The sequence below is a fragment of the Prionailurus bengalensis genome, chromosome D1 (genome assembly GCF_016509475.1).
Source record: "Prionailurus bengalensis isolate Pbe53 chromosome D1, Fcat_Pben_1.1_paternal_pri, whole genome shotgun sequence".
Lineage (NCBI taxonomy): Eukaryota > Metazoa > Chordata > Mammalia > Carnivora > Felidae > Prionailurus > Prionailurus bengalensis.
The window spans coordinates 108,147,620-108,163,710 of record NC_057346.1 but is presented as its reverse complement, the minus strand read 5'-3'; the positions used below and the strand labels follow the sequence as shown (position 1 = coordinate 108,163,710).

At 65.6% G+C, this 16,091-nt stretch overlaps 1 protein-coding gene across 3 annotated transcripts; it reads right to left on the bottom strand.

Moving 5' to 3' along the window:
* Positions 1-376: 376 nt before the first annotated feature.
* Positions 377-15,373, bottom strand: CCDC88B (coiled-coil domain containing 88B). Of its 3 annotated transcripts, XM_043581560.1 has the most exons (27): positions 15,149-15,370; positions 14,696-14,838; positions 14,436-14,547; positions 14,286-14,355; positions 14,151-14,209; positions 13,961-14,044; positions 13,719-13,862; positions 13,372-13,517; positions 13,159-13,240; positions 12,848-13,006; positions 12,239-12,385; positions 11,949-12,057; positions 11,614-11,750; positions 10,401-11,531; positions 7,169-7,296; positions 6,973-7,090; positions 6,170-6,265; positions 5,940-6,080; positions 5,076-5,332; positions 4,591-4,734; positions 4,210-4,396; positions 3,914-4,059; positions 3,553-3,651; positions 3,226-3,392; positions 2,437-2,649; positions 2,224-2,292; positions 377-859 (listed from the first exon to the last, which is right to left on the bottom strand). In XM_043581560.1, exons 1-27 carry the CDS (start codon positions 15,206-15,208, stop codon positions 804-806), a joined length of 4,404 nt encoding a protein of 1,467 aa, XP_043437495.1. In that variant the 5' UTR covers positions 15,209-15,370; the 3' UTR covers positions 377-803. The 3 variants fall into 3 exon arrangements, 2 of the variants coding, with proteins under 2 accessions (XP_043437495.1, XP_043437497.1); XM_043581562.1 differs by lacking the exons at positions 2,437-2,649; positions 3,226-3,392 and having other exon boundaries at positions 15,149-15,373; XR_006297510.1 differs by lacking the exons at positions 377-859; positions 3,226-3,392 and having other exon boundaries at positions 15,149-15,373.
* Positions 15,374-16,091: the final 718 nt, after the last annotated feature.

Genomic DNA, 16,091 nt, shown 5'->3' with positions numbered 1-16,091 from the left:
AGGGGACATCCCGCTGGGCTGAGAACTCACTAGGGAGGAGAGCAATTCTACGGGGTGGGGAGAGGATGAGGAGAGGAAGGAGAGGAAGAGATGAAAAGGAGAGGAGTTTGGGAAGGAAGGGAAGGAGCCTCCGGGCTTCATGGGAGCCCAGAGCCCATCTCCTAGGCAAAGGCTTAGCTCGGACTCAAGCCCCATGCACCGCCGCCCCACCCCCACCCCCACCCCCACCCTCGGGACATCCAAGCAAGCCCGTCCCCTGAAGAAAGCCCTAGCAGCCCTGTGCCATGTGAGGAAGCCAATGCGCACAGATCCCCAGCCACACAGAAGGACGTGGGCCCGGTGGCGCTGGTGCCTTGGGACTGGACCCAGCCCAAACTCAGGTGGTCGTATCCCAGCTTTATTGTCATGTCCGTGGCCCAGCTACAGCTCAGAGATCGGCCCAGGCCACCGTCCTCGGCAAATGGTCCTTGGCTCCCCGCCTGGACCTGGCAGGGGGCTCTCTCGGCCACTCCTGCCTGTCTCCTTCATCTGGGAGGTCACCCGGCGATGGTCTCCTCAGCGAGGGCCGCGTAGCAGAGTCAGGGCCCCGGGAAGGAGCTGCTCGTGGGGACCAGCCGTCCCCTCTGTCCGCAGGCTTATCCCAGCCCCATCTCGGGGCCCCGGTGCGGGCCTCGGAGGAGCCAGGGGCCCCTAACGACTGGCTCCAGGTCGCCCGGATCCCTGAATTCTGGGGCTGCCTGGGGCCCCCACGGGGACTCCAGCGGTAAGAAGGCTGCACTCTCAGGCCCCGGGTCCCTGCGGTGTCACTGGCTGAGGGAGGGTGTGAGAGGGCGTTTCTCCGGCTCCGGCACCTTGAGGCCTAAAAGGGAAGGTTCAGCTCAGGCCAGACCCCTCGGGAGCTCCCAGCACCCACGGTGGCCCACAGGGCCCCACGCCTTGTGCCCTCCCGCTGCCCCTTGGGCTCCTCTCCGCTCTCCCCCTCCTCACTGTGGCTGTAGCCCGTCCTTGAACTCGCCAGGCCTTTGTTTCAGCTGTCACTCCTGCCTGGAATGCTGTTCCCCAGGTATGTCCACAGGACAAACTCTCACCTCCGGGTCTTTGCTCCAACCTCACCTCCTCTCCGCGGGCTAGAACTGCAGCCCACCCAGCGTGCCTGAGCTCCCTCACCCAGCTCTCCGTTCTCCCCAGAGCATGATCACCTCCTAAATATTCTGGGGCCGAGCTGCCCAGTACAGGACCGAGCACCTGAGATGTGGCAGGTCGGAACTTCTATGTGCGTGGGTATAAAATATCCACTGGGCTCAAAGACGTGGCAGGAAAAAAATCATATAACATATCTCATTAAGGGGGCGCCGGGGTGGCTCAGTCGGTTGAGCGTCTGACTTCGGCTCAGGTCATGATCTCGCGGTTCGTGGGTTCGAGCCCCGCGTCGGGCTCCGTGCTGACAGCTCAGAGCCTGGCGCCTCCTTCAGACTCTGTGTCTCCCTCTCTCTCTGCCCCTCCCCCATTCACGCTCCCTCTCTCCTTCTCTCTCTCTCTCTCCCCCAAAACTAAACGTTACAAAAAATTTTTTAAATGACAACGATACATTTTTTTAAATAAAACAGCTCATTAATGACTTTCCGCACTGACTACATGGTGAAATGGTCACAGTTCAGGTGTACTGAGATGACGAAAATATGCTATTAAAATTACTTTTACCTGTTTCTTTCTCCTTTTCTGATGAGGGGGCTAGAAGATTCTAAATTGCACATGTAGTTCACATCCTATTTCTACTGGACAGGGTTGTTGTAGATAATTATTATTAAAAAAAATTTTTTTTAACGTTTATTTATTTTTGAGACAGAGAGAGACAGAGCATGAACGGGGGAGGGGCAGAGAGAGAGGGAGACACAGAATCGGAAGCAGGCTCCGGGCTCTGAGCCCTCAGCCCAGAGCCCGACGTGGGGCTCGAACTCATGGAGCGCGAGATCGTGACCTGAGCTGAAGTCGGACGCTTAACCGACTGAGCCACCCAGGTGCCCCGATAATTATTATTTTTATGCAAGCTGTTTACGTCTGTCTGTCTCCCATCCCAGAATGTTCCCTGCTCTATCCCCAGCCGTACCCCGGCTGTATCCCTAGCACATCACCCGGCACTTCGCCAAGGCTCACTGTCAAGTAGACGAATGCATGAATGGGGTCTGCCAGGGGCCCCAGGCAGGGCAAATACCCCCAACTCACCCTCTCGGTTGACATCTGCTTCGTGTTCTGACAGGGTCTCAATGGAGCCATCCCATCCCACGCCAGGTCCTGGGGGTGCACAAGGAAGCCAGTGGGCCACGGGGACCAGAGCAGAGGCGGGCAGGGCTTGTGGGGAGACCCAAGGGACAGGAGGGAAGGCCCCTCAGCCACGGAGCTGGGGAGCTAATAAGAGCAGGGACCCTCGGCTGTCACCTTTGCCATGGGTGCTGGGTGCCCCCAGGGGGCCTGGCCTGCGCTGTCGCTGTCGGAAACGCTGCCTGGGAGTGTCCCCGGGGCTGAATGATTCAGAGCTTCGCCCCACGGGGAACCGTGAGCTGAGTTTCCGCCGCTGCCCCCCTGCCAGGGTCTCGTCCCGCAGGCAGAGGGAGCTCTGGGCTCTGCGCATGGGCGCCGGTGAAAGGGACCCTGCGAGAGGCAGGGAGGGTGTCCAGCCGGGAGGGAAGGGGCTGGGCAGAGCGGAGGGGCTGGCGGGGTGAAGCTGCCGAGGCGCAGGGAGAGGAGGCTGCAGAGGTGGGAGTTGGGGGGGGGGGTGTGGCGGGGGGGGGGGTGGTTAGGTCTGGGTGAATGAGGGTGGGGACGGGAGGCCGGACCCTGTGCTGGCTCTGACACTGACTCACTGTGTGACCTTGGGCAAGGCATGTCCCCTCCCTGGACCTCAGCTTCCTCGTCTGCTGACTGGGATAAATGACCTCTCACTAAAGTCCCCTGCTGCTCCGAGGTCCTAGGCACCGCTGTGGATGGGTGGGGACTGGGTGGGTGGCAGTGCAGGCAGGAAGGAGGTGCCAGCTGAGAGGGTTGTGGCAGGGCCAGGGGGCAAAGAGCCACATCTAGGCGGGGCCGGGTTGCATCAGGGAAGACCAGCGGGGGTGGGCGTGCAAGCCACACAAGATGAAGGGAGACGCCGAGGCGTTGGCAGGCACCAGGGTGGGGATAGGAGACACGGGGTAGGGACCATCACGGTCACCCGGCCCCCAGACCCACCTGTCCCATCTGCCTCCCTGCCCTTGGGGAGCTCCGTCTCTGGGGGGCCCCCCAGGCTCTCGGTGCTGCCGGCCCCATCGGCCCCCAGGCGTGGCCCCCCATGGAGGCCCCCCTCCCGCCGGGGCCGCATCAGCCTCTTCACCTTGTCTGCCAACCAGCTGCCCTTCCTGGGGGCAAGAGGGCACAAGAGGGGGTAAGGCCAGGGAGCGAGGAGGGACAAGAAGGCCACGTTGGGGATGGCAAAGGCCCGGAGAGAGCAGGGCAGGGGCAGGGGTTAGGAGGATCCCCGGCTCCGGTGGGGGGGGGGGGGGGGGAGGGGCCCCTCACTTGATCCGGGGCAGGGGCCCAGGCTCCAGCACCCGGTACTGGTCCATGATCTTCTCCACCAGCTTCTGTTTCTCACGGCGCAAGGCGTTGAGCTGGTCCCTGGGAGGATGAGGCGGGAGGAGGTGGGCGGGAGGCCCGGCAGGAGGAGGGCTCGCGCTCTGGCTGGTTACGCACCGCCACACCCCCTGCTGCTTGTTCACACGCGGATACGCTCCAGGGCTCATAAGCTCATAAGCTGCTGCGTTGCCAAGCCCGAGGCGGTCAGCCCCCAGCCCCTTCCCCACCACCTCCCCCACGAGCAGCCAAAGGGGTCTCGGGGGCCCCGGTCCAGCTCCTGCCACCGCCCCGGGGCCCCGCTCACAGGTACTCCCGCTGCTCTCGGTGTAGGTGGTCCCGGCTCTCCAGGCTGCGCTCCAAGAGCTCCCGGTTCTCCCGGCTCAGAGCCTGCACCTCGGCCAGCAGCTGCCGGTTCTCCTCTTCCTGGGCGCTCCGAAGCTCGGTCAACAGCTGGGGCGGCGGGGCAGGTGGGGGATTTAACGGGGCTCGGGGTGGCTACCTTCCACCCCCTCCCCTCGCCCCCTCTCCAGCCCCCTCCCCCAGCCAGCGCGCCCCGCCCCCCCCCCCCACTCCCACCCCCGGGCCCATCCCTCCCCGCACCTCGCACTGCGTGGTCAGCCGGCAGGCGCTCAGGTCCAGCTGCTGGTTAGACTCCCGCAGTCGCTGACTCTGCACCTCTAGCTGAGCTCGCTCCAGTTCCAGCCGCGCCAGCCGGCTCCGCAGCTCCCCGCGTTCACCCTGCAGCTCGCCTCGCTCCCGGGACACCTCCGCCAGCAGCATCTGAGCCCTGCCGAGTCGGGAGGAGATGCTCTCCAAGGGGGCCCTCGACCCCCTGCCAGGCCCCGCCTAAGGGCCCGAGAAGCCATGCTGGGGACAGGAGGCAACGCAGGCCCCCACGCGGACGACGGTGACGAACTTGCCACCGGCCCGCTTCCCAGAGGGGCGCGCCGAGAACCGGCCTGGCTGGGCGGGCGCTGGTACCTGTCGTGCTCACTCTGCAGCCTCCGCAGCTCCTCCTCCAGGCCCCGCTGCCGATGCCCGTCCTGCATCAGGCGTTCTCGCTCTGCCAGCAGGGCCACCTCCTGCGCCTCCACGTTGGCCCTCTGGGCCTGCAGCTGCTCGTGCCTGGGATGCACAGGGACTAAGAGGGCTGCAGGGGCCTGGGGCCGGGGCGAGTGGGCGGCTGGACTATCTGGACCCCCGGGGTCTGCCATCTCCTAAGCACAGGCCTCTAAACAAAGCCCTGGGGCAGAATGCCACACGAGGTGCCCCCCACTCCCGACGATGAATGAGCCTCAGGGCGAGAGCTCGCCCCGGAGCTCAGCCATGCGCCAGGGCACGGCAGCAGAGGTGAGGGCGTTGTGGGGGGCGGTGCTTCCCCGCTGGGGTCAGACCGGCGAAGGGAGTCTGCTCCGGGCAGGTAGGGGGTGCTGGGGAGAGAAGCTGGGTGTTTGGGGGAGGCTCACCGGCCCTGCAGCTCCCGGTGGGCCAGCTCCAGCGCCCGCATGTTAGCCTTGAGGTCGCGGTGCCGGGCCAGCAGTCCCTCTAGCTCGGCCTCCTGTCGCCGCTGCAGCTGAGCCAGGGCCTCGTGGTCCCGAAGCAAAGCCTGCTGCTGCCCCCGGGTCTCCTCGTGGGACTGCCGCGCCGCCCGCACCTCCTCCTCCAGCACCCCCAGCTTCCTATGCAGCTCCTGGCCCTGCCTCTCCAGTATAGACTTTTCAGCCTAGGACAGAGGAGGCAGCAGGGACCGCAGGGGTGCGGTCCCGGGCCAGAAAGGGGGGTAAGCGACGGGGGTGGGGGCGGGGACCAAAAGGCAAGGGGCAGGGCAGAGGATACGGGCGAGAACTGTGGACAAGGCAGAGGGCTGGAGTGGGGGCAGCAGGGAGCAGAGAGCAGAGGCAGAGGTGAATGGGCAAGGAGAGGGGAGGGTGCTGGCGTCAGGCCGTGGAGGGCGGGGCAAGAGGCACAAGGCAGGGATGCGACCCATGCGGCAGGGGTAGAGGCAGGGAGGGCAGTAGGGACTAATGGCTGGCTGTTGAGAGGAACGCAGCCGAGCCAAAGGGCATGGATGTGAGGGCCGGAGGCAGGTGGGAGGGGGTAGGAGCCAGGGAAGAAGCGTCAAAGGGAAGGAGAAAGATGGGGGAAGAGGGGTGCAGACTGGGGCGGCTGGGGTCGGAGGGTGGAGATAGCTGTGACGAGAGAGCAGGCAGGGGGAGCCGGCAGGGAGCTCAGGCAGGGAAAAGGGCAGGAAAGAATAGGAAGGGGGCAGGCGGCCGTGGTAAGTGGGAACAAGGCAGGGCAGGGGACAGGCCCTTGGGACTGTCACCCACCTGCAGGCGGCTGCTGTGCTCCTGGGCCCGCTGACTCTGCAGGAGGAGCTCCTGGGCCCGGCCCTGCAGGTTGCCCAGCTGCCCCTCCAGGTGCTGGAGCTGCCCCTGCAAAGCCACCTTCTCGGCCACCAGCGTTGCATTCTGCCGGGAAGGGGGTGGGGGGGGTCAGCGGGGGCCAGGCCACGGGGGCCGCCCCTCCGCATGCCCACCGCACAGCAGTCGACACTCACGCTGCGTTCCATCTCGATGAGCCGCCCACTCTGGGCCCCCGGGATCCTCAGCTCATCGTGCCCCTCCGGCCCCCGTCCCACGGAGCCCTGGCGCAGCTGGAAGGACAGGCCCTGGGAGGTCATGCGGGGGGGGCGGGGGGGCGTGGAGGGGACCCTCACGCCCTCAGCAGCACTTGACACGGCCCCTGGCCCGCCGCCACCAGATCCCGCAGTCCCACGCTCCTGGCTCCCGCAGGTGCATGGGTCACTCTCCTTGTCGCTCCGTTCTGCAGCAGAGCCCAGCCTCTGCCCGGCTACTTCTCCTGCCCAGAACACCCTTCCCACCCCTGCTCTTCCTCTGGGCCCCGGGGTCAATGCCACTTTGCCCCAACCAACCCTCTGTGTACCCACCAGGTGGCCTGCCGGGTGCCCACTGTCCCTCGGCACCCTGTGTCAGGGTGGCCTGTTTCCTCGCCCGGTGTGGGGACCCCACCACACCCCTGAGCTGAGCCCTGAGCTGTAAGCCTATGCAAGCAGGGACCTCAGAAACAACGGCCGACCTAGAGCGACGACAGGGACTGAGCTCACTAGGAAGTGAGAGACACCCAGAGCAGAGCCGCTGCTGGGTGCCGTCCATTTGAGGAATGGGGGAATCGAGGCCCCCCCCCCCAGAAGACCACGTGGCCTGGGCAGAGTCAGCCTGACTCCCAGCACAGTGCTCTCCCCAGTAGGCCCAAGTTGGGCCTCAAGGCAAGGGAGTGGCCAAGACTCAAGGGGCGAGACCAGAGGGGCGGCAGGGACGGGAGCCCGGGGCGGAGCCTCACCTGGACCAGCTCCTGCTCCAGCTGCAGGGCCCTCATCTTGAGTTCCCTCAGCGCCTCCTCCTTGCTCGTGGCCGCCGCCTGCAGCTCAGCCTCCAGCCGCTGCTCCAGGCCCTGGTACCTGCCGGGAAGAAGCCTTGGCACCCACCCTTCCCCGAGCCCTGCCCGCCCCTCTCTGCCCCCTGGGCGATGACCCCACCTCTGTTGCTGGATCTCCTGTTCCCGCAGAAACGCCTGTCGCTCCAGACCCGCCTGTTCGAGCTCACTCTGCAGGTGTTCCAGCCGGGCCCCCAGTTCCTGGCCCCTCAACCAGGCCTTCTCTAGCTCCTGAGGGCGGGTGCGGCAGAGCCAAGGTCAGGCCACCATCCCCGTCCCGGATGGGGGGTGGGGGTGCAGAGGAGGCCTCGATCCTAGGCCTCCTAGGTCTGGAGACCTAGCTTTCTACCTTCCTCTGTCACCCTGCGCAAATGTCGGTTTTGGTTTTTAGGCTCTCAAGGCCCTGAGATCAAGAGTCCCTGCTCTACCGACTAAGCCGGCCAGGCGCCCCGCCCCGGGCAAACATCTTTAACCCTTTGGGCCTCTACCCCCGCCTCCCCCCATCTGTAAAATGGGAACAAGGCCTGGCTGCCTTGCAGAGGGACTACGGAAGAGCTGGGGACTGTAAGCCTGGCAGTGGGTGAGGGAGGCCTCTGATCCGGGAGTTGGAGACACTCGCCGGTCAAGCGTCTTTACCTCCCTGAGCCCCTGGCTCCTCGTGCGCCCAGGAGCAGCTAGATGTGCCCTACGTGACGAGGCCAGGCTGGCCATGTGAGGGCAAGAGGGGCTTGAAAGAGGCAGATCTGCAGAGCGCCCTCAGCCACACGGAGATGGCTGCAAGGATAGAGATGTGGCCAACGTCAGGCCCAACCACAGGGGGGGCTGGGGGGTGGGGGGGAGAGCCGCTGCAGGCCCGGCCAGGCCAGGCGTCCTGTGGCGGTTGGGCCGCACCACTGTGGAAGGGGGCAGGAGGCCCACTCTGGCCTGTGGGCCTGGGAGGGCGATGGGCCAAACCATTCTAGGAGGTGGGGGAGGGGCTGTCAGGATGAAACCACAAGGAAGAACCAACTCCGACCAGCAGCCTACCATATCCTTGCTCTGGAAACCAAGTCTACGCCTTTGCTCTGATCTTCTAGGCTTTGCAGCCCTACCCAGTCTCCCCCCCGCCCCGCCCCCACCCCCCAGCCCGCCCCCGGGGTTGGCTGGAAAACTACAAGTCCCATGAGGCCCTGCTGCCTGTTGCCTCACCCCCGCCCCCCAACACCACCATTACAGCCCAAGGGCTAAGGGTAAGAATAACAGTGACACAGATTAAAAGAGGCTTGAACCTCTGGCCCCTCCAGGCCCCAGCCACAGCCTTCAGTGCCCCGACCTCTCTACCCAGCCCACCTGGACAAGCCCTTTGGCCCCTGGTTCCCTGGCTAGCCACCTCCTCCTACACCACACCCAGTTAGCACCAGGAACCTCTCTGCCCAGGAAATCTCACCACATTCCCCTGTGTCCTCAGGCCCTTCTAGCCCCACCAGCCCTCCCCTCCCCTGCACTGCCCACCTGCCTACATTCACTCCGGAGCTGCCCCCAGCCCTCTACGTTCATTATCTAACGGGATCCTGTAAGGCGTGCCATTTTTACTCGTCTTATAGGTGAGGAAGCAACTCGCCCCTAACCACACAGCTGGTAGGCGGGGGATCTGGGCTCTAAGCCAGGTCGGCCTGAGAGCATCTCTCGGTCACGTCCTCCAGAGTGGACCCCGCAGACAGCTTCTCGGCCTTGCCTTCTCACCCACGCCCCCGTTCCCACATTCCCCCGGGCCTGCCCTGCGCAACGCCTAGCCCTGGGCGCGCCCCACCGTGTGTTCCCCACTCTTCTCCTTCAGAGGGGTCTCCCAGCAAATCACTCCTGCTCTCTGAATCCCAGCAACCTCTGTACAACAGGGATGAGCCCGGACACTGTGCTCAGCTGGAAGCTTCGATTCCCCGTCCGCAGCCCACCCTCCCCCGTGGCACGGGCCCCCCGCTGGCCCGAACACCCTTCTCAATTGCCGCCTAGCCTCCCCCGCGTCCCCCGAGGGGCCTCTGAACACGAGTACCCGACTACTCGGCTCGCCCTCAACCCTCCACCGGGTTTCAAGGTCATTGGCCTCCTGTAAAGGTCATGGAGGTCATCTCCTTCACAAGCACAGCCGCAACTCGCAACTCGTTCCTTAGCTTGAAAGGAAGACAGAGGCCCTGCCCAGCGGGAACCCGGCTTAGTGAATTCTCTGCCTAGGTTCCCTCCACTTCCCACCTCACACCCCACCCCTACACGGTCACGCCTGCGCCTCCTCCTGGCTCACTGCCATTCTCTCTCCTCCTCCAGGAAGCCTTCCGGGACATGCCGCGGCCTAAGTCCAGTGTGCTTCCTGGACTCCCACAGCTCCCTGCAGTCCCATCGCCACCCTAGACTATGAAACCCCCCCCTCCCCCAACCAGTATGGGCACACTGGCTGCCTGGTACAGCATCTAGTGGCAAGGTCCCATCAACACGCTTGAGCACACAAAGGAAGGCGTTTCCAGGTTTTCTCTCTCCTCCATGCCCCGTCCCAGCCCCAGCCGGCCTCACCTGCCACCAGGACCACCGGCACCACCTCCTGAGGGCCCGAGGGAACACCAAAGGGACACACCAAGGGGGCCCTCCCCAAACCCAACCTCACAAAGGCTTGTCCACACGCTTGGGTGGCTTTCCCTGCCCGGGGCCAGAGTACTGACGTCCACAAGGCTGGCCCAGCACGCCTCTCTGGCCCTGCTCCCCCACCTCCCAGGCCCCTCAGCATCATTAATGCCTTCAGGTCTCTGCACATGCTGTTCCCTCTACATGAAATGTCCTTCCCACCTGGTGGAACCTTGACCATTCCTCAGAACCTTCCCCAAAGCCTCCCTGCCCCCACCCCGGCACCCTCTCCCACGGACTCCTGCCCACTTTGCTTTTAATAATGACCATGTCTTGAGCCTTTGTCAAGCAGGAACTAGGCTGGGCACACCGTGATCTCCCTTGATCTTCAAAAGACCCACTGAGACGGCTATGCAGAGCCGCCCCCCCCGTTTGACGGAGGAGGAATAGGGCAGAGGGGAGTCAGCTGCCACAGTCAGAGAGCCAGGATTTGCACCCAGGCGGTCGGGCTCCGTACCCATACTCTCATCCCCTGCTACAGCCCACCCCTCCAGAGGGAGGGGACATCCGTCCTGTGACCCAGGTCAAGCGCACCTTTGGAAGGCAGAGGTGGGCTTTTACCTTTCGGTCTCCAGCCCCGGCCAGGTGCTGGGGCACTCGGTGGCTACCAATGGGATTGATCACCCAAACCCCAGCAAGTGACTCAGGACCCCATTTCCCATCCCAGGCCGCGAGCCCCAACATACCTCCTTGAGGGCCTGCCTCTCCCTCTCGGCCTCCTGCAGGCGCTGACGACCCTCGCTCTCCAGCACTTGTAGCCGCTCCTCGGCGGCCTCGGCCCGGGCCCTCAGTCTGGGCCCCTCACGCTCCCACTGCCTCCGCTCTCGGCCCGATGTCGCCAGGGCCTCTGCCAGCGCCTCCCGTTCACGCGCCGCAGCCTCCAGCTCCCGGCCGGCTGCCTCCACTGCCTCCCGCAGCCGAGCCTGCTCCCCGGCCCGGGCCTCCACTTCCCGCTGGGCCTCGGCCTCTGCCTTCCGCGCCTGAGCCAGCTCCTCGGAGAGCCGGGCGGCCTCCGTGCCTCGGGCCTCCAGCCGCCGGGCCTGGGCCTCTAGCTCCGCTCCCAGTGCCTCGGCTTCCCTCTTCAGCTGGGCCACCTCCTCCCTCAGGGCCTCCTGCTCCGGGACACCACCAGCCAGGATCTCCCCTGGGATCGGCCCCTCCCAGGTCTGGGCCTCCGAAGCCCCTTCCGACTTCTGCTGTGGATTTTGCTGGGCTGGGTCCCCAACCAACCCCTCCAGCTTCTGTGCATGTTCCCTGCCCTCTGTCTGCCCCTTGAGTAGGTCCAGCCCTTGGCCTGGGGTCTCCTGCTCCTCCGTTTGAGCACAGAGGCTAAGCTCCGAGGCTGCAGGCTTGCTCGCAGGGCCCTCCTGTCTCCGCACCTGGGCTTCGGGCCCTGACTCTCCAGTGTCTCCTCCCGACAGCTCAGCCTGAATTTCAGTCTCTGGATCTTGAGATGGGACCGAGGAGGTGGGAGTCTGGAGAAGGTCTCCATGGCCAGCCTTCTCCAGGGACTCCTGTGCTGCTACAGCAGAACCTGATTCCTGGAGGGTCAAGTCTGAGGTCTGAGGGGTCATGGCCGCCGTCTGGAGGGGCCTCTCTATCACCTGTGGGCCTGAGTCAGATGCCTGGGGACGCACAGGTAATCTTGCAAGGGCCGAGTCTGACACGGGGGAAGCCAGGTCCAAGGCCTGGGTGCCTCCATCCCCCACCTGGCCAGCCAAACCCTGGGGGCCACGGTCTGAGGTCAGGCAAGTCTGGGGAGCCACATCCAGCTCTGGAACCAAGGAGTCCTCGCTCTGCTCCTCCAGCAGGGGGTGCTGAGGGCACATGAGAGGACCCGTCAAGCCCAGAGGAGGAAGCAAGGAAGGACCTGCTGGCCGGTTGGGGGAGGGGACTCACCTGGCCTCCAGGCTGCCCCTGTAGCACCTGTAGCAAGCCCCGAAGCTCCTGGTTCTCCCTCTCCAGGGTCCGCAGCCGCCGGGCCTCTGCCTCTCTCACTTCATCATGAAGTGAAGGGGCTGCTCCGGGCGGGGGTGCTGGGACATGGGCGATGCGGTCAGGGCCCCTCTGTACCCTCTGCTGGGATCCCGGCTCTTCACATCCACCCCTACACCCCCCCCCAACACCTTGGGGAAAGGATGAAGTCAGCAGCCAGCCCCACTAGAGTTGCAGGAAACCACAGGCAGCCCCCCTACCCCCGCCGTCCCCAGCCCCTCTTCTGGGGCCCTACTCACCCTCCCCAGGAGAGGCCAGGGGTGGCTCCAGGCTCCGCTGAAGCTCCAGCTCCAGCTCCACATTCTCCTCGGCCAGCTGGTCCACCTGATGCCGCACAGAGTCCAGCTCCTGGGGGAAGGACAGGGTCAGGCCAGCCCTCCTCACCATGGCCGGGCCAAGTGCGTGGGCTAGATCACCAGGGGAAAAAAGGAGCAGGGGGTCACAGGGAGCACTGGAGAACCCTGGGGGGCCATTGGGGTTACCAGGGGTCACAGATGACAGTGACTGGGGGTCCCTGGGGCAGTCTCACCGCGCGGGCCTCGCCCAAACGAGTCCGCAGCAACAGGTTCTCACGCTGGGTCTCATGCAGCCGAGCGCAACGCTCTTGAGCGGCCTCCAGCTGCTCCTCCAGGAGCGCCTTCGAGGCTTCCAGAGCCCCCGAGAGCACCCGTTCCTCCTGGTGGGGGAGCAGAGACGACCTGTGGTGTGAGGCTGCCCCCAAGCACTCCAGGCCCCACCTCTCCCTTCCATCTGCCCCTCCCTCTCCAAGGTCTTTCCAGGGACCACGTCCCTAGCACCTGGCCCCGCCCCTTCTGTGTAAGCCACGCCCCTTCTCTCCCAGACCCTCCTCCCAAGGTGGCGTCCTTCTAGGATCCACAGCGAGGGGCTCACTCCAGACAGCTCTTCCCCTACACTCATCCTCTCCAGGACCTACCCCTACCTACCGTCCCCACCTCTCCCTTCCCTCTGCCCCATCCTCCAGAGGGCTTTGCCCCAGACACCACCTCACCCATCTCTCCTGGCGGTGACTGCTCGGTCCCCAAGACCAAGCCCTCCCTACTCCAGGCCAGCCCCCAATTCGCTCCCCTCCCCCTCCCCGGCCCACCCCGTCCCCTGCGGGCCCCGCCTCCCGCCTCACCTCCAGCTGGCTTTTGCAGGCCTCGGCCGCCTGCAGCCGCTCGCGGCAGCGTCGTAGCTCCTCCTGCAGGCGGGGCAGGCGGCCGGCGCGCTCCCGCAGCGCCTCTACCTCCTCGCGGTACAGCTCGGCCCGCTTGGCCTGTCCCGACAGCGCCTGGGCCTGAGCCAGACGGTGCGGAGCTGGGGACGGCCAGCCGCGGGCCAGAGGGATCAGGGAGGGGGAGGACCCCGGCTGGCGGCAGGCAGTGGGGCAGAGGGGGTGTGGGGAGAGGGCCGGGGAATGCGGCAGCGGCGGGGAGCATCTGAGCGCACCTCCTGGCGGAGCCTTCGGATTTCGGCCTCCAAGCCCTGCACCTCCGCCTGGGAGTCTAGCAGCAGCTCGGCCTTCTCCTCCCTGGCGAGAAGAGAAGGGACGCTGGAGGGGTTGGGGGAACCCGGAACCCCCAGGCCTGATCCCACCCATCTGCATCGGCGCCTAACCTGCCCCTCTCCCTCCAGGTCCGCCTCCCAGCCTGGGGCACTCACAGCTCCTGCCGCAGGCGCCGCAGCTGGGCCTTGGTGTTGGCCAGCTGCAGGGCCAGGTGGTGTGAGGGACCCTCTGGAGGAGTCCTAGCAGGAGCCTCCGGCAGCAAGGGGGCCGGCTGTCTCTCCAGCAACAGTTCGGCCAGGCGCTGTGCAAAGTCAAGGGTCGGGAGCCAGAAATAACCCACCCCATGCGCCCCCCCCCCCGCCCCCCAGTCTGGCTCTTGCAGCTCTGCTGGTCCAAGACCCCCCATGCGAACCCTACATCCGGCCCCAACCCCCAGTTCCTCCCACATCTGGGTCCCCAGGGTCCTCCCAGCCCTCCACCCGGGCGGTGCCACGCCCCCTACCTGGGCCCCCACGTCGCGCTCCCGCGCCAGCCTTAACAAGGTCCCCATCAGGCTCCGGAACAGCATCTCCAGCTCCTGAGGCTCCAGCTCCCCAGGCTCTCGCCCAGCCAGTGCCAGCACCACGCCTGCCCCAGGCTGGGTCACCTGGACCAGGTAGAGAGAGCAGTTCAGCAGAGGAAGTGGAGGGGCAGAGTGCCCCCCGGTGGCAGGGCCAGTCCCAGGCTGTGGACCAGCCCTAGTACCTCCTGGATAGCAGCAGCCAAGTCACTCTGGACCTCGAGGCTGAGGCCCTGGATGTGTCGGATGAAGAGTTCCCGGTGCTCGCACTGCAGGCAGACAGAGTGGAAATGCTGGCACCAGGTGTCTCTCCCACCTCTGCGGCCAAAGCTGAACCCTCCCCTCCCCTCCCCTCCCCTCCCCTCCTCCGCTCACCTGCACTGACGCCCCCAGCAACAGCCGAAGGATGCCTTCCAACTCCTCCACTGCCTCCTCTGCTGGGCACAAGCCACAAAAAGTTAGGGGTGGAGGGAGGGGGCAGAGGCAGGAAGGGGTGGTGGGAGAGAGCACCTGAGAAGGGGTCAAAAGCCAACGTCTGGAGGTCTGGGGGTGGCGACAGGACCAGCAGCTGCAGCTCCTCCTGGGGGCAGAGGGGACAGGAGGTGGGAGACGGGCCTTCCCACGGGTCTGAGGCTCAGCCTCCCCTCCCCAGCCCCTCACCTGGTAGAAGTCCCTCAGGCGGCCCCACAGGTGGTTCAGGTTCCGCACTCGCCAGGCTGCGGGACCATCAGGGCCCCTGACCGTCTGAGGTGCTCCTCGGGAACTGGGAACTCTGTGGGCACAGGGAGCCGGGTGGGAGGGGCAGTCAGGGACCCACCTGCCCCGAGCAAGCTCCACCCACCAGCCCTCAAGCTCCTCCCAGCAGCCTGTGGAGGGAGGGGCCACCTCAGACCCCCCCGGGCTGGCGGGCTGCTTCTTACACGATGCCCAGCACGCGGAGCAGCAGGGCCCCATCGATGAGATGCAGGAACCTCTTCTCCGGGCCAAGGGGCCCCTCTCCTTCCTCCTCCTCTTCCTCCTCCGGCTCCTCCGCCTCTCCCACTAGGCCGGCCAGTCCCAGCGCCTGTGGGGGAGTGGAGACGGGTCGGCCGGCCCGGTTAGGAACTCCCCTACCAGCAGAGTGACTCCCCAGCCCCTCTGACCTGCCCCCTGAGCCCGTGCAGCCTCCTCCTCCCCTTTGCCCTGAAGGCCTCCGGCCCCAGGGTCCGGACCCCTTTTCCCGCCCGAAACCTACCTGGACTTCTCCAGCCCCACATTTGAGCCCACCCCTGCCCTCGGGGCTCCGACTCTACCGGACCCTCCCCCAAACCCGGCACTGGCCCCTCCCCCGCTCTCACTTCCCCTCCCCACACCCCTCCCACCTGCCCCCTCACCCAGGTGGCCAGGCTCCCACTCAGGAAGTCTCTGAGTCTGGGCCCCTTGCCCCCATCCATGACAGGGTCAGGGTGTTGGTCCCGCTGTGGCAGCTACACCTGCCCCAAGAGGAAGAGGAAGTCCCCCGGTCGGGGATCCCGGCCCGGCCACAGACACCCTGTGCAGCTTCCTCCTTCCGGGTGCACGCGGGCCTGTGCGCCCCCACAGTCCTGCCTCGGCCCCCACCTCACCACCCCACATCCTCCCAGCATCTCCGCAGGGCCGGCCCAGGGGTTAGCAGGGGAAGGTGGGGTCAGGGCCGCGCAGGGGTAAGACCCCCAGCTCTCCGGGCCCAAGGAACAATGGCCGGTGAGCCCTCCGCCTCTCTGGAAACTTGAAACCAGAGAAGGGGACCTCCGCCTTGCATCTCCCAGGGCCTCTGGGAAGCCGGTGGCAGATGCTACCGCCCCAGTAAGTCTCCTCTGCACCCCAGCCAGAAGCGAGAACCCCTCCTCTGACCCCACCCTCCCCCATTCTCTGTGCACCCTGCACTGTGGACCCTGGGCCATGGCTCTAAGACCCGACGGGCCTCAGTTTCCCGGCTATAAAGAAATGGCTTGGACTCCGGCCTCTGGGGGACTGGGGGAAGACGCGTACAGCCGAGGCCAGCAGCAAATGTCTCAGACAGACATTTGTCCGGGAGGACACCCCAGCTCCCTCACTGCTCACTACGGAGCCTCCAGATTCATTCTGTCATTCACCGGCTCAGAGCCGGACAGTGCCCGGTGCTGCCATGGTGCAAAAGCCACATAGTCCCCGCACCCGTGGGCCTCCCAGTACACTGGGGAGGCGGCCGCCCCCCCAAAATCACACATGCTCAAAATGTAGCATTGCAGCCATCCTATGTGCGTAGACAGCGAAGAGACAGATTTCCTGGGAGGGCCAGGCAAGGCATCCCAGAGG